This window comes from Chelonia mydas, chromosome 3 (genome assembly GCF_015237465.2).
Source record: "Chelonia mydas isolate rCheMyd1 chromosome 3, rCheMyd1.pri.v2, whole genome shotgun sequence".
Lineage (NCBI taxonomy): Eukaryota > Metazoa > Chordata > Testudines > Cheloniidae > Chelonia > Chelonia mydas.
Window position 1 is genome coordinate 45,352,006 of NC_057851.1, and position 24,686 is coordinate 45,376,691.

Genomic DNA, 24,686 nt, shown 5'->3' on the forward strand with positions numbered 1-24,686 from the left:
TTGTGATAAAAATAAAGAAAAAGTTTATATAATAGAAAAATCACACATTCAAAGATGAAATAGTAAGGAAAAGCAAATACATACAAGTTACACAGAAAATAAAAAAAAGATGTGATCTCAGGTTTTACACTTCTATATTAGTTAATTTCCCTTTTCTAATACAAGTTACGTATTGCCTCTGAACAGTTTCCCAGTGTGCCCTCTGTCCTAGAGGAGATCCAGTACTTCACAGACAGCACCCTACTTAGATGCTGGCCCTCAGTTTTCAGCTACCAACTTTCAATCCCAAGCCTGTTTTTAAAAGTTTTTTCCTCTCCTTTGTTTTCCCATCTTTCTCTGGCATGATGATTCATGGATGTTCACAGCAGGGGAAATTCCCTCCTTTCCACAACTGGGGTTTTCTTTCTAGTTTCAATGTCTTTCCAAAAAGAAAAGGAGTACTTGTGGCACCTTAGAGACTAACCAATTTATTTGAGCATAAGCTTTCGTGAGCAACAGCTCACTTTGTATACAACTAGTTGATACAATTGCTTATTCTCTGGGGTTCAGAACTCCTGTTGTGGGTGTCTGGACTCTGATTGTCTCAGGGGGAGAAAGGTCAATATTTTAAAGCTAACAACGTTAAAAGGCTTTCCCCCCCGCAGCTTCCAGGAAAACTGAAGGAACTCACCTCTTGACTGAGACCAAAAATGAAAAGTTTCAGACTCAAATGAGAATTTTCTGAGAAAGCTATCAGCATGTAAGAGTAGGACACTATAATGAAAGCATATATGCAAACTTAACTATATCTTTCACTAATTCAAAACCTGTGTGCTTACATTTCCAAAAGTGCTGTGATTTTGGGTGCAAGCTGAGCCCTGATCTAAACTACAAAGTTAGGTCGATGTTAAGCTGCCTTGTGTTGACCTAGTTGTACATGTGTCTACCCTTAAATTTATCTCCCACCAATGAAAGTTCTCTGTTATGTCGACATACCTCCCTGAGCAGCGTTGAACCATGGTCGATATGCTGATGTCGACACAGCATGAGTGTAGACACTGAGTTACCTATGTTGACCCTAACAGTCCTCCAGCAGCTGTCCCACAATGCACAACACTGACCGCTCTGGACACAATTGTTAATGCCACTGCCCAGGGATTACAGAACCCCCTTCCCCTACATATGCAAATTAAAACAATGCAAATTTTTGAAATGCCTTTTCCTGATTGTCCATCCTGATGAACACATCTCTAATAGCTCTCCACTGTTATGTGCAACTACCCAGCTGACCATGCCAGCTATGCACTCCAGACTCACTCCAGCCTAGACTAGACAGAAGATGCTAGATCTCCTGGGCCTGTGGGAAGAAGACACTGTGCAAGCACAACCACGAACCAGCTGTGGAAACGTGGACATCTCTGAGCAGATTTGCACAGGGGATGCAGAAGAAGGGACATAACAAGAATCTGCGAAGTGAAAGTGAAGGAACTTTGTCCGGCAATCCAGAAAGACAGGGAGGCCAACAATCGATCCAGTGCCAAGTCGCAGACCCACTGCTTTTACAAACAACTGCATGCCATACTAGGGTCAGACCTCACTATTACCCGCACACCACTGTGGAGACCTCTGAGGAGCCCAACTCACAGGCCCTGGTGTGAACAGCAAGGATGAGGAGGAGGAAGAGGATATGGGATATGTGACGGGGTGTGGTGGAGGTCCAGCTATGCCACAAGCCAGGACCACTGAAGTCCAGATAGTTGAACATGAGTGAGTCTGATGCAGGGAAAGGTATCTTGGGTGAGCGTGTAAATTTATTTCCCATTACAGTGATGCTTCCCCCAACTTAGCAGGACACTGCTATAGACTTTTCATTAATTTATTCATACTAGGAGAGGAAGCTGTACAACAAAAAGAGGTAGAGTTATCTGCTTATCATTCACCTCTAGTGTTAGGAATCCATGAGCCGCCATCTGTTTATGTACACAGGGATGTCCCTTAAATCTTCCTGAGAGATCTTGATGAAACTTCCAGGGAGGTACTCTGCAGTCCTCTCCCATAGGTATCTAGGGATGGCCGTCTTACTTCTTCCTCCACAGTAGGCCACTTTCCAACACTGGTCATCGATAACTTTGGCAGGCACCATTGCAGTAAACCATCTAGCAGTATACAGGCCCAGGTGGCTTCGGAACAGAAGCTGTGCTCTCTCTGACCTGGTTACCCTCAGGAGTGAGATATCAGCTAAAATCACCACTGCCTGGAGAATATGGTGCCAATATTCAGTGTCATTATGCTATCCTCTATAGCTTTATGCAACCGAGCAATTCCCCTCTCATTTCCCTCACCTCTGGTGGATCATACTACCAGGGCTGCTGCTGTGAGTAGCGCCATGCACAATCACTGTGAAGCAGAACTGACAATAAACAAAGTCTTGTTTAAAACTCTAGGAGAGCAAGGGAAGAGTGTTTTGAATTTTAACTTTCAATTTCCATTGCGACTGTACTGATAATGGTACGTCTGCATGTTTTTTTCTGTAGCTGCAGCCATTGCGGCCTTGAGGTCTTCCCCCTCTGCAGAACGCCTGAGCCAGATGAGATGTGGGGGGAAAAAAAGGACTTGGGATAACATGTTCTGCTATATCCTGCAAACAAGTGCTCTATCAGACCATGAACAGAGGGTCTGGAGAATGAATATTGCAGGCTGTATAGAGAGGGAAAGGAGAAAGGCCCAGGAGGCTCAGTAGGAAAAGGAAAGGGAGAGGCACCAAGGATTTCTCCGGTAACAAACACAGATGCTGCAGACTCTTGTGGACCAACAAGTTCAACAATCACATGCTCGCCTCCCTTTGCAGCACCTCCTTACACCCCACCCCTTCAACATTCCATGCAGAATCGGGAGCTACATCCCTACTTTACCACTCTACACCAGGGACATGAAGGACGTCTGCAAATTCACATCCAGTGACCTGTGAGAGCAACGGTTGAGGTATGCGTGGCTAAAACAGACATGAATGTTACTTCCCCTTCTTTATACTCCGTTCCATACATTTATAAAGGTTTTAATGTATTTGCTTTTAACTTGCACAGAATTTTTTTTAGGCATTTCCATTAGTCAGTAAAACTTTATTGTTTGGAAAATAATTAGCAAGGAGTAAGTGCAAAAAGTATGGTTTGTTCTCTGTGTGAGCCTCTTGCTGTCCTCCTCCTCCCTAGGACACCCCCCATTGGCATCTTTATTGTGCTTCTGATTTAGTAAGCTACTTGGGGCAGGGCCCCTGTACTTTTAGCTACCTATAAATACTCAGCACTTACATCACACCTTTCACTGAAAGATCTCAATGCACTTTACAAATGTGCGTAAGTGTAATTATAGATGAGGAAACTAAGGCACAGAGCGTTTAAGGGATTTGCCCAAGATTACATGGTGGGTTAGTGATAGCCAGGAAGAGAGCTCAGCACTCCTGACTCCCAGGCCAATGCCCACTCTGTTCAGCCACACTGCCGTGCAGCACCCATGCATCTTAATAACGAGGCTGCACTAGGGTGATGTCCCTCAAACCCCATTCCTCAGTCGACTCACATTGGACAATTGTGGATTCATTAATCAGTGTTTGTGAATCACAGACTCTGGAGATTAAAAAGACCAGTTAGACCATCCAGTCCTTCTCCCTGCCTACACAGGATTGTGCCCACTTGTGCATGTATTAGTATTTGGTCCAAGCGAGTTTTAAATGCGCCAAGCAATAGGATTTCTACTGTTTCCCTCAGGAGATCTCGCTGAGGACATAAAGAGCTAAATTGTTCTGCAGCACGATCCACAGCATTACAGTTTATGATAACGCTTAGCTGTTAGATTGCATTTTCTAGCTCTCAGAGGGTAGGATCCACAAAGCAGGTGCCTAAGCTGTCTGATTCCAGGTGGGTAGTTCCTGTCTGGGGATTGCTAAACTGACATATATGCCTACATGCAGCTTGAATGTAGGTGCCTATCTCTGAGAAAGGGGCAGGGTTTAACACATGCCTGTGTCAGCCTTTCACATTGCCTAGCTTAGGTAGGGAACAGCAGTGCTGGCTTTCGTGGATGGCATTCTTAGGCCGGGAGGCTTGTCCTGAGTAGGGCAAACTCCTTCTTGGGGACAGGTGATGACGGAGGTCTCTGGTGTCCGACTGGTCCCGGGATCAGTACCAGACCCTTGGAGATGGTCGGGGCTGGTCCCGGAGTTCTTGCTGGGTGGCGTGTGCCTCAGAGGGTCTGTGCCAGTCTACCAGCGAGATATGCCTCGAGTTCCTTGATCGGTGCCCCTGGTGCAGGGATTGAAGAGGGCTTCACTGAGCCTGCCTCTCCAGTCCTGAGGCGTGACGGCTTCAGGCGGGTGAACGCTGGTGGGACATCCCTCTTGATGGGAATCGGTACTTCTGAGGCAGGGACACATGCATAGGTCCCAACGCAGGTTTTCCCCGAGACTGGGGTGCTGTGGCAGCCAGCATGGGTGGCACTGGGAGCTATCTGGGGTCACAAATGAAGCATGGCATGTGCTGCACCGCTCGACTTGAGCTGGGGCCCAACTTCCCAATGCATGTGTTGAGCTGCCTGGCACAGGTCGTGGCTCACTCCGAGCCCTCTCCTTCCTTTACGGGAGGAAGGAGATCTTCCCTGGAGCCATAGGGGAGACCGGTGCCAGCTCGTGGACAGCACCAGCCGAGCACTGCGCATGGAGGCCATGGAGCTTGGTGCAGAGTCGGACCGCTGCCCTGGTGCCGGAGTGAGTGCCGACTCCATTAGGAGTGCTTTCAGATGGATATCGTGCTCCTTCTTTGTCCTAGTTTTAAAGGACTTGCAGATACAGCACTTGTCACTTATGTGCTCTTCGCCTACACACCTCAGGCAGTTGGTATGTGGGACTAATGAAAAGTTGAGAACTACTACTAAAGGTAACTAAGAAACTACTAACTATATACAACTATATTGCACCATCACTGGCGGCAAGAAGGAACTGAGAGAGGGGGGTGCCAGTGGCATCCCGAATATCATGCCATGCAGGTGCCACTCCAGGGGATGCCAGAGCTGGTCCTCTACAGATACTGCTGAGAGGAAATACTTCTGGCACCAACGCATGTGGTGATCACACACACGTAATATGGAATGGACATGAGCAAGCACTTGAAGAAGAAGGGGTGGAATGGCGGAGGGGATCCAGGCTTGGAACTCCAGCCAGTGCAGAAAGCTTCGCTGTGGTCCCGGCCAGGGCCAAGCTCTCAGCTCCTGGCCCGAGGCCATGGCAGGGCTGAGAGCAGCGAGTGGGGGCAGGGCCTCGGCTGCAAGAGGCGTGACACAGGGCTAGTCTCCCCAGACGGAAGCTTCACCGGCCGCCCATGCCAGGCAGAGTAACTTGCTGCAGTGCTTAGAACTGGGAGGCATATCTGATTCCCAGACTTGTACCCAGCCCAGTAGACCCTACTTGAGATCAGTGCTTGTCATAAATATAAACGGAAGGGTAAACTCCTTTAAATCCCTCCTGGCCAGAGGAAAAACCCTTTTACCTGTAAAGGGTTAAGAAGCTAAGATAACCTCGCTGGCACCTGACCAAAATGACCAGTGAGGAGACAAGATACTTTCAAAGCTGGGGTGGGGGGAGAAACAAAGGTTCTCTCTGTCTGTGTGATGCTTTTGCCGGGACCAGAGCAGGAATGCAGGTCAGAACTCCTGTAAAAACTCAGTAAGCAATCTAGTTAGATATGCGTTAGATTCTGTTTTGTTTAAATGGCTGATAAAATAAGTTGTGCTGGATGGAATGTATATTCCTGTTTTTGTATCTTTTTGTAACTTAAGGTTTTGCCTAGAGAGATTCTCTATGTGTTGCATCTGATTACCCTGTGAGATATTTACCATCCTGATTTTACAGAGGTGATTCTTTTACTTTTTCTTAAATTAAAATTCTTCTTTTAAGAACCTGATTGCTTTTCATTGTTCTTAAGGTCCAAGGGTTTGGGTCTGTGTTCACCTATGCAAATTGGTGAGGATTTTTATCAAGCCTTCCCCAGGAAAGGGGATGTAGGGCTTGGGGGGATTTTGGGTTGGGGAGACTTTTCCAAATGGGCACTTCCCCTGTTCTTTGTGTAACACTTTGGTGGCGGCAGCGTTTAACCTAAGCTGGTAAGAATAAGCTTAGGGGGGTCTTTCATGCAGGTCTCCACATCTGTACCCTAGAGTTCAGAGTGGGAAGGAACCTTGACAGTGCTCTTGCTGTGTTTTGCACCATTACTGCAGAATTCTGCCATGGGAAATGCCAGGTATTAATTATTGCTATTATTGGGGTGTCACTGTTCCCACTTGCACTTCCTATCACGCAGCCCTGCGCCTTATCTGATGGTCAATCATGTCTTGCTGTTTTGACACTGAGACACTGTTCATTTGCTTTGGAACATGGCTTTATCATTTCACCGAAAAAACAAAAAACAGTCCAAAGCAATTTCTTTTTGTTTTCCTTCCCCCCCAGATCTCATCCTCCTCTTGATCTGCAGGTAAAACACCACTGGCTCAGACATGGGGAAGGGGGGAAAGAGAGGGAGCTTTAGAATATATACTTCAGACAATACAATGAGGAAAAAAAGAGAGGCTGTTAAAGAGGAAGATACCTACTTTAGCCGAGACATTTTTTAAAAGGGCTGTTTATGTGTGGTGGGAGCTGGACTAGCCATAGCCTGCTGCAGAGAAACACATTTCATTTCAATTCCCCAGGATGAAAAGGTGATGCTGGCTAATTTGAACCTAATCATTAAGACCCCATTTCAAAACTCAATCAATTAAGCTCTGTTCTCTTCCCCAGCCTGTGGGCCTTGGTTTGTTGTTAATCAGGACACAGGAAAATTACTTTCACCACAAAGCTTGCAGTTTCTTTGCTGGAAGCAAAACACTGATCTGATTTTGCCTGATGGAAGACGTTTTTATGCCTGCTGGACATGAGTTCGGGAATGCCTCCCAGAAGAGAGCAGTTAGCTCCCAAGGGCTAGGGTGGGACAGGCAGATTTCTAACAGAGTACGAGGGGCCCAGCTGGGGTCCAGCTACAGTGATGGATCCCATTCACTCCTTGGACATGTGTTAGCAGGCAGCGATTCTCTGTCTGGGAACCACACATGGGCATAGATTTTGGGGGGTGAGGGAGGGGAAAGGATTAAGTTCTAAAGAGGCATATTTGAAATCTTTATGAAATAGACACTACATCACTGGTCCCAAATTTTGTAGTGACTCACTCCATTGTAAACCCTAGCCTTAGAGATCTTTATTGCAGAGCACTGCAACATTGCTTTCTGTAAGGGTTCCTAACTGGTGATCTCTGATTTACGGGGGAAGCTTCCCTTTTTTTCCAATGTACACATTCTGGAGAGATGAACTACTCTAGTTTACACTCTTATAATGCCTTTCACTTCACCAGTGAATTATACCTCCTACCATCCCTCTGTAAGTATCACTATCACGCTTTTGTATAAGGGAAAACGGGTGCACCAGAACAAATGATTTGCCCAAGATCACAAAGGAGGCAAGTGGCAGAGATGCAGGGCTGTAACCAGGTTGGGGCAAGAGGGCACAAAGCCATGGGGGGTGGAGAAATGGGGCAGAAAATGACCGGAAAAATGGTAGGGGCCACAAATATGCTTGTTTGCCCCAGACAGTAAAATCCCTAGTTATGGCTCTGGCTGCATCCACATAGAGTGCTTAAACCCCACCTCCCGCTCCCGCTCCCGCCCCCACTCCCCTTAATGGCTGATTAGGTGTGGTTGCTCCTACAATCCTTATGGACTCCTTTATGAAAGGATATATACATATAATAAAACTCTTTATATGAGATAATTTCACATCAAGCACTTATAACAATCATACACTGTACACATTTTACCACCTGTGCCATCACAGCTTTATTGATAATACTGGAAGTTAACACTGACCCACATATTCTCCAAATGTATTGCCTAAAAAACCCATTTACCCTTTATGGAAAAAGCATAATGAAAGTTGTAATGGATATTAAAGCCACAGAAACTACTTACCTTTACACCATGTGTCCCAGGCATGCCTGGGAACCCTGGTTCACCTGGAGCACCTGGTCCTCCTTGTTCTCCCTGAGTAATACAATAGCTCCATAAGTATCATTGATGTGCTGTGTGTAAAAACACAGATTGTATGTTTTTTCAAGATCTCTTCAGGTTTGGCTATGATACTCTGAGATTCTATATTATGATGGTGATTGAGCTGAAACCTCTATTGTTTTTTGTATGCTGAATACAGCTATACTGCCTAAAAGCCACAGCAATGCTCTTACTCTTGATTTCTCAACTCATTCATCCAACATGCAAAAGACTTACCCTGACTTTTACTTAGGTGGGATTTTTTTCTTTGTAATATTACACAAATGACATTGTTCCTAGTAATGGCAATGCCAAGCGATTTAGTTTTCAGCAACTTCACTTTAAAAATTAGAGTAAATGCATCTTATCACATGCATTTGACTATATTCATTATGTACCATTCCAGAATATTGGGCCTGATTTTCATCTTACTTACACTGGTTTAACACTGCCATGACTTCATTGACTTCTCTGAACTTACTTCAGATTTATACCAGTGTGACTGATGGCCAGGCTCTATGTTTACTTCTAAAACCTATAGCTATGTAAAAGAGTTTACCCAAAATGTACCTCAGAAACGATTGCACTTTTGACTCTCCCCGTTTTACTGTGAATCTTCAATAATCTGCACAAGTTCCATTTGATTTCTTCCCAGACAGAGTGCTTGTGGGCTCAACATTCAGCTGAAGATAAGAGTCTAAGACACTAATTTTTTGACAAGCCACAGTTTCTCCCCTTTGATCCTTCCCTTCCCTTCGCTCTTCTTGACAAGGCACTTTACTGACCCTCCCAAAGGACTGTATTACACAAAGATCACAAAGTTATCCTTAGACCAAGAGATAAACTAGGCCACTCTGGAGTTCTGCTTTCCAGTCAGATCAGGTATTTTGGATCTTCCCTCGGACATCATAATTTGGTACCATTAGGTCACTGATTAGTATCTGCATTGTTATTTGCTAACTTTTTGGATTCTTCAGCTAAAAATATGAGCAAGCACCAGCAAATACTGATAACGTATTATCTACATCTTTGGTACACACAAGTAGCAAGAAACAATTTACACTACATATATGCCTGTAGGTAAAGTTCCATAGTACAGATCAGAACAAACTATCTGTGCAGATGCAATGTAACAACGGGCCAGACAGTAAGATGCTGTAAAATGGCATAGATTCGCTGATTTCACTCCAGGATCTGGTCCAATATTTGCAAGAATCACCCATTAAATCCAATCTGGAGTAAATTTGTTAATTATTGTTTCCATTTTGAAACAAAACTACCTTATAACCAACAAGTAAATCATGGAACATTGTAATCATAATGTCCTTGACTGGAATATTTCCAGATGAAGGTAAACCATATTTACCTTGACTCCTGATGATCCTGGTTTCCCTTGTATTCCAGGTTCACCCTTATAGCCCTATTAATAAAACAACGTAACTGTGTGGTTGAGAATATCAAATATAAAGAGATCCTGTTTGAAAACTTTCTATCACGAAAGGGCACGTACATGTGTGACAGTGACAATCCAGCCCTCCAAAGCTTGGGGGATTCTAAATGATTAGTACTCCTACTTTAAACATGCATTTGTAACCCCTCCTGCCCGCTGGCCCACCTTAAAACCCCCAATTCATCTTAATGTCCTTGAGGTTTAAACCCTCCCACAGTGACAAGTGCACTGAAAACCCCTCCCGGATGCCAAAAGACTTATGACTGCCTCTATCCCCAAGTGGCAATGACTGACCTTCCCTTCCCCAGCAGCAAACCTTCCCTCACCAAATATACTATGATCAAGCCGATATATGCAAATATGTTCCCACACATATTACTTAGCAAAGGGCCTTGCAAATCCTAGGACTTCTCTGAGTCAAAAATATTTTGGTCCTATAGAACAACTCACATTTTCAGCTTCTCAGATCTTAGTTAAAATTAAAGAGGAGTTACTGATTAACCCAATTTTGGCTGTGCATAATATCAATAAAAGTTTTTTCCTGTTGAAGCACTGCAGGATCCAGCTCCATATATAGAGCATAAGAGACTAATGCAACTGTTTTCTCAGAACAGCAACTTCTATCACATTTTAAAATTAAATGTATTTATTTTTGGTTGTGCTCATTCTTGGCCTAACTGTACTCCCACGGAAGTCAATGGGAGCAGAGTCAAGCCAATTTTGAGCACTTTTGAAAATCCACCTGCAACATAAGACTTAAAATAACATTTATATACTTCTAAGCATGATTTATACAACCGAAAGCATGTGTATACGGATAGAGACACAAAGACTAGAAGATTTAAGACTCAACTTCTAAAAGTTTTGAGGGCCATATCATGTAGTGCTTACTCAGCCAAAACTTCATTCATGTTAAATCTGAAGGTAATCCTAACAGTCAAATCTGGATTTATATAGCAACCATTTTAGTTACATAAGTACTTGGGTCAAATTCACTCCTGCTATAACTCTAATGCAATCAGTAAAGTTACATCTGAAATAAATTTGGCTCAATGTTAGATGGAAAGAGCAGCACATCACTTTAACACAATTAAAATATAAATAAATGGAAAACAGGCAGAAAGTCCTGGTTTATACTAAGTATTATTTTGCCCCTAGTACTGAGGAACATTTTTCAAGATTCCAAGGCTCAAACAAAGTACCCCAAACTGTTTCTGAAGAAGTTCCAATTCCTCATAACATGTTAGGCAATGGTTGCTACATCTTACCAAGACTTTCTTGTGCTTAGAAATTGGACTATCACATACAAGTGATATATATATGAAATTATAGTTATATTTTCAGTGTTTTTATATAAAAATAAACAAGCACATGACACAGAGTACTATAACTTTGTTATAATGATCCATAGGGCAATGAATACTCTTGGCGTCATTTGTCCCATTCAAAGTAAAATAGAGTAAATGACCTTACCTTAGGCCCAGATGTTCCAGGTCGGCCAGATGATCCCTCAGGTCCCATCACTCCCTATTTATTTAAAAAGAAAAAATGACATTTCTAAAATTAGCTAAGGGAGAGACAGCTGGCCCAGTTTTATTGCTTATTACATTTATCATAGAATCGTAAATAAATACAGCTGGAAGGGACCTCAAAAGGTTATCTAATCCATCCCTCTATGCTGAGGCAGAACCAAGTATACCTAGACCATCCTGGACAAGTGTTTGTTTAACCTGTTCATAAAAATCTCTAATGATGGGGATTTCACAACCTCCCTTGGTAACAATTCCAGTACTAAACTATCCTTATCGATTTATCATTATCCTTTTTAGTTAGGTAGCAGGACAATCTAATATCTCCCTTGCTGCAGATCAAACCCAATACTTCTTGTCCTACTTTCGGTGGACGTGGAAAATAATAGATCGCTGTCTTAACATATCTGAAGACTTATCAGGTCCCCCACCCTCACTCTTATTTTCTGAAGACTAAACATATCTATCCTCATAGGTAAGGTTTTATCATTTTTGTTGTTCTCTGGACTCTCTCCAATTTGTTCCCATCTTAAAGTGCAGCAGCCAAAACTGGACACAATACTCTAGGTGAGGCCCCATCAGTACGGAGTAGAGTGTAGCAATTACCTCCCTTAAATAATACACTCTTGTTAATATACTCAGAAATAGGTTAGCCTTTTCAGCAAATGCATCACACTGCTGGCTCATATTCAATTTGAGATACACTATAACCCACAGATCCTCTTCTGCAGAGCTACTGTCTAGCCAGTTATTCCCTATTTTATAGTTCTGCATTTGATTTTTCCTTCTTAAGTGTAGTCCTTATTGAATTTCATCTTGTTGGTTTTAGACCAATTATCTTGTTTTTCAAGGTCCTCTTGAATTCTAATCTTCCAAAGTGCTTGCAACTTCTCACAGCTTGGTGTCATCTGCAAATTTTATTAGCACGATCTCCATTCCCTTATCCAAGTCATTAATGGAAATATTTAATTGTATCAGACCGCACTAGCTACATCCTCCAAGTTAGTCAGAAAACCATTTATAATTACACGTTGAGTGTGGATTTTCATGTGTGTGCCCATCTTATAGTAATTTCATCTAGCCCACATTTCCCTAATTTGCTTCTGAGAATATCATGTGGGACTGTATCAAAAGCCTTTCTAAAATCAAGATATATATCACATCTACTTCTTCCCCAACAGCCACGAGGCTAGCAACCCTGTTAAATAAGGAAATTAGGTTGGTCTGGTATGATCTGTTCTTGACAAATCCATGCTGGCTATTCTTTATCAGTCTATTATTCTGTAGGTGCTTACAAGTTGTTTAATAGTTTGTTCCAGTATCTTTCCAGCTATCAAAGTTAGGCTGATAGGTAAAAATTCCCTGGCTCCTCTTTGTTCCCCCTTTTAAAGAAAAGTACTATGTTTGCCCTTCTCCCGTCCTCTGGGTCCTCACCAATCCTCCAAGAATTCTTGAAAATAATTGCTAATGGTTCCAAGATTGCTTCAGCTAGGTCCTTACGTACCCTAAGATGAACTCACCATATGATTACGACACAATACAGAGATAGAGAATGTTATCTTTTAGAACTCACTGAAGTCCTGATCCAAACACAATACACCCGGGGCCTTCTAGGATGTGGAATAACCTGTTCAGGGGAAAGGTGAGTCTGCCATGGAAGTCTCAGTAAAAAAAGAATTCTGATGATAAATTCTAATTTGCTCATGGGAGAACACCTCATCAAATCAGCAGCCTACTTCCTGTGGTCTGATTTTTAGCATTGTCTGAACATTCTATATAAGGCTTAATTGTCCAGTGAGTGGAGGAATCATAGGACTGGAAGGGACCTCGAGAGGTCATCTAGTCCAGTCCCCTGCACAACTGCAGATGATGAGGTGGAAGATTTTGCTCAGCCTGCAGTACAAGTTTTTAAAAACCCAAACAGAACTGGGATTGGAGGGTGTTCCTTCCACTTCCTGATCATGAGAAAACAGGATGTGGCCTTCCCCAATTGCCACTGTAAATGTGCTTCCCTCCTCTCCCATTAACTGGGGGATTTGGGGAGGGAAAATTTAATCAGTGGGCCATATAACCACTGGCAGACTTCAGGATTGGAGCATTCACTAACAACTCAATAACTTCAATCATTTTAAAATACAACACTTTCAGCACACAGGCTCAAGTAGAGCCTATAAAAGAATGCCCCCCTCTTTTGCCAGATTCCCGTGACAGAAATGCGTGAATAATGAAATCCACAACTGCATTTGTTCCAAATGAAACCTAAAAACTAATAGTTGCTAAGCCCCTGCCTGGGCTTCTCTTTTTTCTATATAAAGTTATTCCCAAATGTATTTTGGAAAAGATAAATCTTATTTTTAAATCATGTTTTCCAAGAGGGAATTCCCATTTACAGTACTTTTCACGTCAAGTGTTAATATATGTTTTTCTCACAACTTCTTACTTTCTTTTGTATCAATAAAAATATATATATATATATATATATATATATATATATATACACACACACACACACACACACACACACACACACTTGGAAATAAGAGTTAATAAAGGAAAGTCTCCTTAATGAGATACTTTTTGTCATCTAAGCATATCAATACACAGAAATCGTCAAATAGCTGGAAAATATATTTTCATATTCATGAAATCTTATTCCTATTCTTATCCAGTCTTTCCAATGCCTCTTTTTGTTACTCTTATTTCCAGGAACATTCAGACAAAAATTTTCTGTTTATAAGAACATTGTGGATGGTCTGTAATTCAAATGACTATCTTCTTCATAAATATGGAAGCAATCGCTTCCATACAGTACTGAACATTAGAACCTATTTTTATTCAGAGGATATTGAGCAATGAAACTACCTCTATTCTTTTTCTAAAATTCCATGGGGTTTAAAACTTTCATTTAGTGATTTACTAGAGATAAACAGAGAGGATTTTAGTTTAGTCTGAAGGACAGCAGTTGTCATATGGCATCCCTTCCGTTAGTGCTTCGCTGCAGCATTAGCATTATGTATGAGCCCAAGATCATATGTAGTATTCCAGTCTACATCCCTGCAATTTAAATATGATAGTGCTACCTTTAAGTCAAACATTGTAATGCATCTTCAGTAAAATGTAAAACTAAGCTGTCACTGTTATCAATTAAAGGCAAATTAGACTTGTGGCAAGATTTAGAAACCTATGCAGAATGGACTTACATGTGATATTTAAACTAATTTCTGCATAATTTATAGCAACAATACTTCGTGCTTAAAGTGGTCACCATGAGGAATTCAATATTTATCAACAGGTCCCACAGATTTTTAACTGAAATATCACATTTTCCCCATAGTTAGACTAGGAGTTATGGTGTGGTCACTGTACAGTAGTGACTAATCATTACTGACTTGATAGTGGTCTCTAATGTATGGAGCACTTTCAATTTGAGGAGCTTAAGTGCTTTACCAACATTAATAAATTAATCCTCTGAACAGTCCTGTGATATATAATACTTGTCTATATCACAGGGCTGTTCAGAGGGTTCATTTGTTAACGTTGCTGAAGCACTTTGAGCTCCTCAGATTGAAAATGGTTCATTCTCTTTCTCATCCACTTCTCAGTCTGGAAATTGTGTATGCAATGTAATGTGGTAGGATTCTTTAAAATATATATCTATATCTATCTATACACTGCTTTAGAGATAGCAAGGTTGAAGTGAGGTTATTCAAGGTCACAGAGAAAGTCTGCAGCCTAGAGAGAAATAAATCCCAGGTGTCCTGATTTCCAGTCTTGTGATTTAAATCAGGAAACAATATTTTACCTATGTCATGCACAAAAATTACAAGAACATGATCTTACATAGAACTGATATTCTGCAAATAAAACAATTTTCTGATGCAACGTGGGGAAAGTTTAACTGAACAAATCCAAAGATTATGGCATATAAAATTAAAAGAGGAGACTATGTCCTAAAACTTTAATGTTACTCCCCTATTTTTCCAGGGCTGACTATATTTATGTGGCAGATAAATTAATAAATTGTTGATGTTGGCAGTGTAATTGGGATAATTGTTACTTAAGAAGAACTTGTTACTGAATAGTTTCCCCAGTGTATTAGGCATAAACTATCAACAGGCTTCCATCTGTTTTTCCCCCTCTGGAACAAACATATTTAGTGTGACTAATACAAGGAAAAGTCCACTCTATTTTTTTGGTTGAATTTCCCTATGTTACTCAAAACATTCAAATCTTCCATGCATCAATGACTTATTTTTCAATCAGGTGATAGGAGATATGATAAATCAAATTGATTGAAGACCTCAGGAAATTATATTCCAGCAGATAACCAGGACCAGATGGCATTCATCTATGTGTTCCAAAGAAAATATGAACAAAGTATGGTAGGTGAGTTACTGTAAAAATAAAACTCCTCAATTCTGCAGACCTAGAAGCTGTGACAAGGTGACTACAAAGGAACCCATCCAGAAACTCAAAAATGGAACAAAGTTACGCAAACTCAGAAACCAAGAACACAAACCAAGTAGACTGAGTGTATATACAAACATAAGGAAACCCAGTGTAGCACATGCTCCTTCACATCCCAATAACAACAAGTAAATGAGGAATCACACAAATACGTACCTCTATTAAAATGGTTGATAAAGCCTTCCCCCCTTGAACAATTGTTCAATTTTGGTCACCTCATCTCAGAAAGAAAGAGAAGTGGAAATGTTCTATTTCTACTAATAGGCAATAAAAGAATATTAGAGACACAGGTGGGAAGGAGAGTATGCAGGTACTGCCTTGGAGTAGATTATGCTTGTACTAAGAATGTGGTAGAAAGGTAAAGTGAAAGTTCTGCTTTGAATGCCTGAGAACCACTCTGTTCCTACTCAGATAACATTTCTTTCCTCTAAACATCTGACAAGAAATAACTGGATATTCTTTGGGAGATACTCTTCTTCCCACCACAATGCACAAGGGCTGTAAAAGTTCCTTAGATGGCCATAGGTGAATTCCTCCAGTGCAGGTGTTGTGCACACAGGGCCCCTTACAAGCTCTAGTGGTGGGATTGCATGTACTGAATAGGTAGGGCACAAAGGTGGCTTAAATCTCCCTTATCCTTCCTACCTCCTGGCCTGTGAATTTCTGTGCGGAACTTCCGAGAGGCACAGAACAGAATCTCAATTATTCATTTTAACCGATGACATATTTTAATTAAGAAATCCCAAGCACGAAAATGGACAGTTTGCTTGAGGGATTCCGACATGTGGGACCAAAAACTGAAGTTTGGGCTGATTCTACAAATACAAATCTGTAACCATTAAAAAGTTCAGTATTGGCTAGGATGGAACCATAGCAGCTGCTTTCACATTAAATTCTTGACTTCTATAGTTCTGATCTAACTTAATCACTGCCTAAGACAAGTAACAAAGTAAACTCCTGCATAAAAAGCCAATACATTTCAGAATAAAAATAGGCCTAGAAACCCAAGTTATTTTTATTATAAAATTGAAATGTTTCTATTTTCAGTTAAAAACCATTTAAAAGCAGTATTTATGATGCTCACATGTATAAGAAGGAAGCATCCACAGATCTGGGAATTTATATTTAGTAAGACCATCTGATCTCAATTGCCAGAGTCTTATAGAAAATAAGTTAAATGAACAAAAGCCATAAAACAAATCAAAGCTTTAATTCAAAGAGAAAGAATTCTCCAAAGTACTCAGGCTTGTTTCCACTAAAAACGAAAGAAGCAACATTTTTATCTCTTGCAGTAAACTCAGATTTCCATTAGTGAAAGCTACCATCTGTTAAAAATTATTTCCATATACTCTGGAAAAAGGAACCATTTGTAGGAGTCACTAATAGGATTAGTGCATGATTTTAAAAATCTCCGAAAAATGGGTTACATAGCATTAAATGTAAGGAAATACTATTAGGGTTTACATAAAAAAGATGTAGATATTTCTTGAATAAGAGTCTTGCCTATATGCATTTTATACGGATATAACAGAGGCTAAGAGGTTGAGCCAGTGGTTAGGCAACTAGCCTGGACATGGGAGATAGAGGTTCAAGTTTCTCCCCTGCCACAGAGTTTCTATGTGACCTGGTGCAAGGCTGTTAGAGAACAGGGACAGAGACTATTTATCCATTAGGATAATAATATTTCACTACCTCTCAAGGGTGTTGTGAGAATAAATACACTGGGCAATTTTTTCAGACGCACCTACATTACTTAAGAGCCTACATCCCATATTTAGGCATCACCGGCATTCACAAAACTCCTGCTCAATTGCTGCCTAACCTTGTAGTCAAATAAAGTCACTATGTGATAATAAATAATACCTAGCTCTTACATAACACTTTTCATCCATAGCTCATTTTACAAAGGATGTCAATACCATTACCCCGTTTCACAGATGGAAACTGAGCCATAGAGCAGGGAAATGACTTGACCAAGGTCACCCAGCAGGCCAATGGCAGAGTCAAAAATAGAAAGCAGGTCTCCTGAAACCTAGTCCAATGCTCTATCAAAGAGGCCACACTGCCTGTCATATAAAATAAAGCTGGGTGCCTGCCCAAGGATCCTATAATGTACTTATAGGGGAAGAGGTAGAGGGTCCTAGGTTGTCTAACATTTTCCATTATAAAAATTCCTAGCACTCTCATCTGCAGCAAGAACCTGACACTGGCTGAGAGACTCTCCCAGGATCAGAGAGATGCAGAACTGGCTGAGCTATGAGCTCCAGAAAATTGTCATTTCGCATTAGTGTCTTGCTCACTACCTATTTAAGTGTGCCACATATAAAGAACCTCCAGTCAGGACAGACAAAATGGATGAACCTCCTCCTGTTGTCACCCATCAAAATACCCTGAGAGATTATATAAACTGGGAACAGAACCCAGATTTCTGAGGTGGCAGATGCAGCGCTCAGCTACTTAATCTCCATGGTCTCTCAGCAAAACACTGACAAACCTTAGTACTCAGTTATAGACTCACAGACTTTAAGGCCAGAAGAGACCATCCTGATAATCTTGTCTGACCTCCTGCACTTTGCAGCCCACAAAACCTCACCCACCCACTCCTGTGATAGACCCATAACCTCTGACTGAGTTACTGAACTCCTTACATCATTATTTAAAGACTTCAGGTTACAAAGAATCCACTAGTCTAGAGGATCTAGTGTAGATCAGAAAGTGATCTATGCCCCATGCTGCAGAGGAAGGCAAAAACCCCTCAGGGTCTCTGCCAATCGGACCTGGGGAAAAATTTCTTCCTGACCCCAAATACGGTGATCCTGAGCATGCAGGCGAGACCAACCAGCCAGACACCTGGGAAAGAATTCACTGTAGTAACTCAGAGCCCTCCCCATCTAGTGTTCCATCTCCAGCCATTGCAGATATTTGCTATTAGCAGTCGCAGATGGACCACATACCACTGTAGGCAATCTCACCATACCATCCCCTCCACAAACTTATCAAGTGAGGTTTAAGCTCAGTCTTAAAACAAATTAGGATTTTTGCACCCACTGCTCCCCTTAGAAGGCTGTTTCAGAACTTCACTCCTCCGATGGTTAGAAAACTTTGTCTAATTTCAAGCCTAGACTTGTTAACGGTCAGTTTATATTCATTTGTTCTTGTGCCAAGACTGGCCCTTGACTGAAATAACTCCTCTCCCTCATGGTGTTTATCCCTCTTACGTATTTATAGAAAGTAATCACCTCTCCCCTCTGCCTTCACTTTGTTAGGCTAAAGTCAAGCTCCTTGTGTCTTCTCTTGTAAGATATGTTTTCCATTCTTCTGATCATCTTAATGGCCCTTCACGACACCTGTTCCAGTTTGAATTCATCTTTCTTAAACACAGACAACTAGAAGTGCACACAGTATTCGAGATAAGGTCTCACTAGTGCCTTCTATAATGATAATATAACACTTTGTATCTCTACTGTAAATACCTCCTCTGATGCATCCTAGCATTGCATTAGCCTTTTTCACAGCCATATCATATTGGTGGCTAATAGTTGTCTTGTGATTCACCAATACACCAGGTCTTTCTCCTCCTCTATCACTTCCAACTGATACATCCCCAGCTTATACCAAAAACTACTGTTGGTAGTCCCTAAATGCATGACTGTGCACTTTCCACTATTACATTTCATCCCATTTGTCTTACTCCAGTTTTCAAGGTAACCCAGATCTTCTTGTATGATATTCTGGTCCTCCTCCGTATTGGCAATACCTCCCAATTTTGTATGTGCTAATTTTATTAGCACACTCCCACTTTGTAAGGACAAGGTCTTTTCCTGTAGCCACATTGTAAGGCTTAAGGCCTTTGTCTGCAGCCACATTAGGAGAGCAGCAGCCATTAGCTAAGAAGCAGAAACTCTCATCCTCACATGCCATCTAAATTACATTAAAACAATGTAATATCAGGCTGTTAAGAAGGCAATCTTGTCAGGGCCAGCTCTAGGATTTTTGCTGCCCCAAGCAAAAAATATTTTGGCTTTTTTTTCACGCCCCAACTCCGCCCCTTCCCCAAATCCCCGGCCCTGCCTCCTTCTCTGGGTGTGCTGCATTTCCACCCCGCCCCCCCCAGGGCTTTCTGCGGCTCCCTCCCCCCCACCCCGCAATCCCCTGCCCTAGCTCACCTCCACTCTGCCTGCTCCCCTGAACACGCCGCCGCTCCTCTTCTCCCCCCTCCCTCTCAGGCGAGGGCGAGGCAGCGCACTCAAGGGAGCAGGCGGAGCGGAGGGGAGCGAGGGTGGTGGTGGGAGAGCGAAGGAAGTAACGGGGGCAAGTAACGGGAATGCAGGAAGTAACAAAAGCGCGTAGCGAGCCTGGGAGGGAGGAGGGAGAAGCCGAGCAGCGGCGGCGCACTCAGCTGGGCCGGCGCCGGAACGCTGCCCCTAGGAATGTGCCGCCCCCAGCACCTGCTTGTTTTGCTGGTGTCTAGAGCCGGCCCTGGATCCTGTCCTTATAGCACCCACCATCACCAGATAAAGAAACAGATCTTCAGATGGTTAAAGAAAACTTAGTTTGATAGCATTCTGCCTGGCAAGAAACTACTTATTAATAGTTGTGGTTTTATCTTTATGATCCCCACTTCCCTATTGTCTGTCTGTATGATCTCTGTCTGGTTCTTTGATTGTTTCGGTCTGTTACATAATTAATTTTGCTAGGTGTACATTAATTAAGGTAGGGGGGTATAATTGGTTAGAGAATTTTTTACAATATGTTAGGATTGGTTAGTAAAATTTAGGTAAAATGATTAAGGTACAGCTAAGCAGGACTCAAGTTTCACTATATAAACTAGGGTCCAAAGAGAAGACCTTTGGGAACCAGCTCCAGGACAGAGCCCCAAGATCAGAACTGCCAGACCACAACACTCTGCCAATGACACTGTACAGAAACTGGAGTCCCCCAGATGACCTGATCCTGAGTGACCATCAAGAAAAGTTCATCCATCTTATTGAGAGTGGTGAGCATTGTATATGTAGCATGTGCATTCTGTTTTATTAATAAATAGAAGTTAAGTAGGGTATTACTGTGTAAGGCTCTCTCACTAGTAAAAGACCCCATAAACCCACAAAAGATTAAGCCCTGACTCCAGTGGGAATGGGTGTTTACCTGGACCCCAGAGGAGTAGAGCCCGGAGCCTACGGAGGGGTAAAGTTAGATGCCTAAATTAACAGGGTTACGCCTGAGCCCTAGGAACATGGTAAGGGTGGGTGCCCCTACAGCATGCAAGTAACAGAGAATTTTATGCGGGTAACAACTTATGCTGTCTGTAACATGGAGCCAATCATGCTGATGTAACCCATTGTTTCACTGTATTATGCAGCATCTTCTAGTGGCCACTCCACAGCAGAAAACAACTTGCTACCAATTATTCTAGTCCATTCTTTAGCTATAGTGGTAGAGGTCTATGTTGCAGTGCAGAATGTCCAGCGTCAAACCTTGCTAATGATGGCAGTCAAAGCAGGACATTACACTTACACATAACAGAATTCGATTTTTCTTTTTAAATAACCTAGAAAATTACATGAAAAAACATACAGCGGCCCCTGGTGATCCTTTTGCTCCTGGTTGCCCTGAAGGTCCAATTTCACCCTATAATTGAAAACATCTCACATAAATATAATATTGGTATAAAAAAGTAATTTGGTTACAAACCCCTAATTCTACAGATTAGTTTCACCAGGATTGATTTCAAAGTGTTAGGAGATCCAATTAATTGTATGTTAGCCTTTTACATCCCATACTGATTGCTCTAATCACAGAATGCAAAAAATAGACCAAAAGATTTGCAATGTGCATAAAAGATTTAGAAGCATGAGTCCCTGTACAGGATCCAAGACAGGGAAGGCCAAAACCAAACTAAGAAAAAATATATCCCCTTTAGGAAGGCCTCCAAACCAAACCTGGCAAGCAGAATTCCTTGTTATTGGTCTAGGAGGCAGATAGGCTTTCTCCCTTACCCTTTGGAGTCAGGTCGGGTCAGGGGAAGCTTAACCCAGTTTATAAGGCTCTTATTTCAGATCAACCAAACCTGGAGTCTGAAAAACATCTTTAAGGCCCAGGTCAGGGTAGTATCTTGGAGACTGAAGGGGCCATGCAATCTGTAACACCCAGCATAACATCCAGTCCTTTCTGTCTCTGAGTGTATGTCTACATGGCAATAAAATACCTGCGGCTGGCCTGTGTCAGCTGACTTGAGATTGTGTGGCTTAGCCAAGAGCTATAAACTTGCAGTGTAGACATTCAGGCTCGGTCTACAGCCTGGCCTCTGGGACCCACCCTAAATTTGCACTGATTTTAATTGTATCTTAAACTATTATGAATACCTTTTGTCCTTTTGTTCCATGACTTCCAGGGATTCCAGGGATTCCCTAAGAGAAAAAAACAAGAAGTTTTAAATATATAAAAAGACTATTTCAAAAAAATGTTGTAAACATTTCTCTTTTAATTTGGGTTAGAAACATAGCCAGGAAATAAGATACAACCTGGAAACATGCAAGCTAACGCTTCTGGAGGATATAGACTGAAATAAAGAATTCAGTGCCTTCCCCTCTACTTTCCTGCCAGTATTTGCAAATGTACAGGTGGGCAGGGTCATGTCCCCATCTTTGCCCCACCGAGGTGGAACGGGGGAGTGAAAATGCTGACGATGCAGAGAAGGAAATACCCATAAGATTTCCTGTTACAGAATGTACAGGCCAGCTTTGGCATGATCACAGTTTTAAATAAACTAGCTGATTTTAAATCTATCATGACATGTTTACATGGCTAGCACTTTGTGGAAACAAAAATTGAAATTTCATGCAAAATATTTTCTTTTCCAACTCTATCATTTGTAGTTATGCTTGCTAAAAACAGAGTAAATGAAACCTCATGCTTCAGCATTTAAAACATTTGCCAGAGAGATAAATACTTCACAATTATCTAGGTTCATTTCACCTTTCAACAAAGCATGAGCTACTGACTACTGTCAGAGAAAAAAGGCACCAAATATGATGGATAAATCATCCAATCCAGCATAGCAAATTTTACATTCCTGTCTCGCCTGTAGCGATCAGATTCTGAGGGACACTGGAGATGATTGGTTTTTGCGTCCCAGTTTCTGCCCTCAGACATGACTGTTGGGTTTCCACTGGCTTTAAGGAGGGCCAATATCAGTGACTAAAGATGGTCAACTTGACTGCATTTTTTTTTTTACATGTAGTTAGCACAGAGTGTTATAATGAATGAAAGACTACTCAAATCCATCCCGGAAACAAAACTCTCACATGTGTAATCAGCCTAATTCTGCTCTCAGTTACACCTTATGCAGCCTTAGTGGACCAAATCCTGTTCTCAGTTACACCAATGTAAATTCAGAGTAAGTCCATTGTGAATTTGGCTCACTGACTTCATTATTTTGTCCAATATTTAACATAATATGCTGCAATGGAACTAAGTAGAGAGATGTCCTGGACATAACAGACACACATAGGTAAAACCGCTTCCAGTCAAAACACATTGACATAAGTTCTTAAATTGTTACTAATGAAGACCTACTAATTCTAAGACTATTAAGCTCTTCCCTTAGCATTATATTGTCGTCACTGGAAACCAAAATAATAATGGGAAGCCTAGGGTGAAGTGATAGAGCAAAGGAAATCCAGGTTTCATGAAATGCCTAACACAGCATCAGGATAGTTCATTCTGCTCCACACTATGAGCATGATTCTGATCTCCCCTTCACTAATGTAGATCAGGAATAACTCCATAGTAATCAGTGGAATTACACCAGTGTAACATCAACATGTGAACAGGGGATAGGCCAACAAACTTTAGAATTGTAATTGTTCTATGGTTTACACTATATTTAAACTCTAGTTTAATTTTAGCTAATACAGATTCCATTTAACAGAATTATCTTCATGGTATATTTAATAATGACACATTGTGGGCTTTGACAGACATCAAGGTTCTAATTTTGGTATCAATTACAGGAGAAAGCAATGACACAATATTACAGAAAGCTACACTAGAAAGCTGACTGGATAATTAAGGCCTGATTCCTCCACCTTTTACTCATGTTGAGTAATATAAAAGTCTTCTCTCCAAACTATTGCTCTGTCAAGATATTTCAGTATTTCAAAACCATATTAGACCTGCTGGATCTGGGCTGTAAGAGTTCCATAACCAGACATGGTTTTAAATAAATGTAGGTGAGATTAGTCCTGTCCATGAATTCTAAATAGTTGTACTTTATTAACACAATATATTCCATATACTACCCATCAGAGGATTTTTTCAGAAACAGGATAATATATATTGGAAAGATGTACAGAAACTCATGTTGGCTAATAACTTCCTTTTGGCTACACATCTACACAATCTTCAGGGCAGGGATAGTATCTTCATATGTGTTTGTACAACACCTAACACAATGCTGACACAATCCTGATTGGGTCCTCTGGGAGATACTACAATATACAAATAAACAAAAAATGTTGGTAACGTAAGGAGGGTCAGAGCAGGAGTTAATTATTCCAGGGTCATATGTACAGTAATATATGCTTACTAAAATGGCTCTTGGCATTTTGCTGTTGTTTGTTTTGTTTTTTCCTCCCAAAAGGAGTTAATTTTGATGCAAAACACACAGCCCTTTGGTAATATACCAGCACAAGCAAAGAGTCTTGGAGGCTACCAAAATACCAATGGTACCCCTTCAAACAACCAACTTATTCCAAAATTCAGAAAAGCATTATGTGGATCTGAGAAGAAAATTTGGGTCTTTATCCACTAATGAGGAACAAAAATTTATGAAGACAGTAATAATAGGTTCTAACCACTGATTTGGTTAAAATGATGTGCATGTGGATTTAATTTAACCCTGAGAACAAAAAGAATGGAATATAAAATAAAAAGTAAAACCCATTAAACCTTGAGAACAGGACTAATGTGTAAATACATTTCGTGGGAAGGTTTCTCATTCAAATTCACACCTAATTGCTAAAACAATAAGACTTTCAGAATCACTCATTTGCTTTTTTTTTTTTCAGTTTACAATTTATTTGATGAGATTACATCAAAGTAACATCCAGAATATATGTTTCAAAGAAAAGAGTGAAAAT

At 41.3% G+C, this 24,686-nt stretch overlaps 1 protein-coding gene across 6 annotated transcripts in view; it reads right to left on the reverse strand.

Moving 5' to 3' along the window:
* Positions 1-24,686, reverse strand: part of LOC102937775 (collagen alpha-1(XXI) chain) — a 193,904-nt gene that overhangs the window by 23,388 nt on the left and 145,830 nt on the right. For all 6 annotated transcript variants that reach the window (XM_037894224.2, XM_043542389.1, XM_043542388.1 and 3 more), the window contains 5 exons: positions 21,909-21,953; positions 21,121-21,174; positions 11,024-11,077; positions 9,467-9,520; positions 8,023-8,094 (listed from right to left, as the gene is read on the reverse strand). In XM_037894224.2, coding sequence (XP_037750152.1) covers positions 8,023-8,094; positions 9,467-9,520; positions 11,024-11,077; positions 21,121-21,174; positions 21,909-21,953 — 279 coding nt within the window. The remainder of the gene's footprint in view (positions 1-8,022; positions 8,095-9,466; positions 9,521-11,023; positions 11,078-21,120; positions 21,175-21,908; positions 21,954-24,686) is intronic.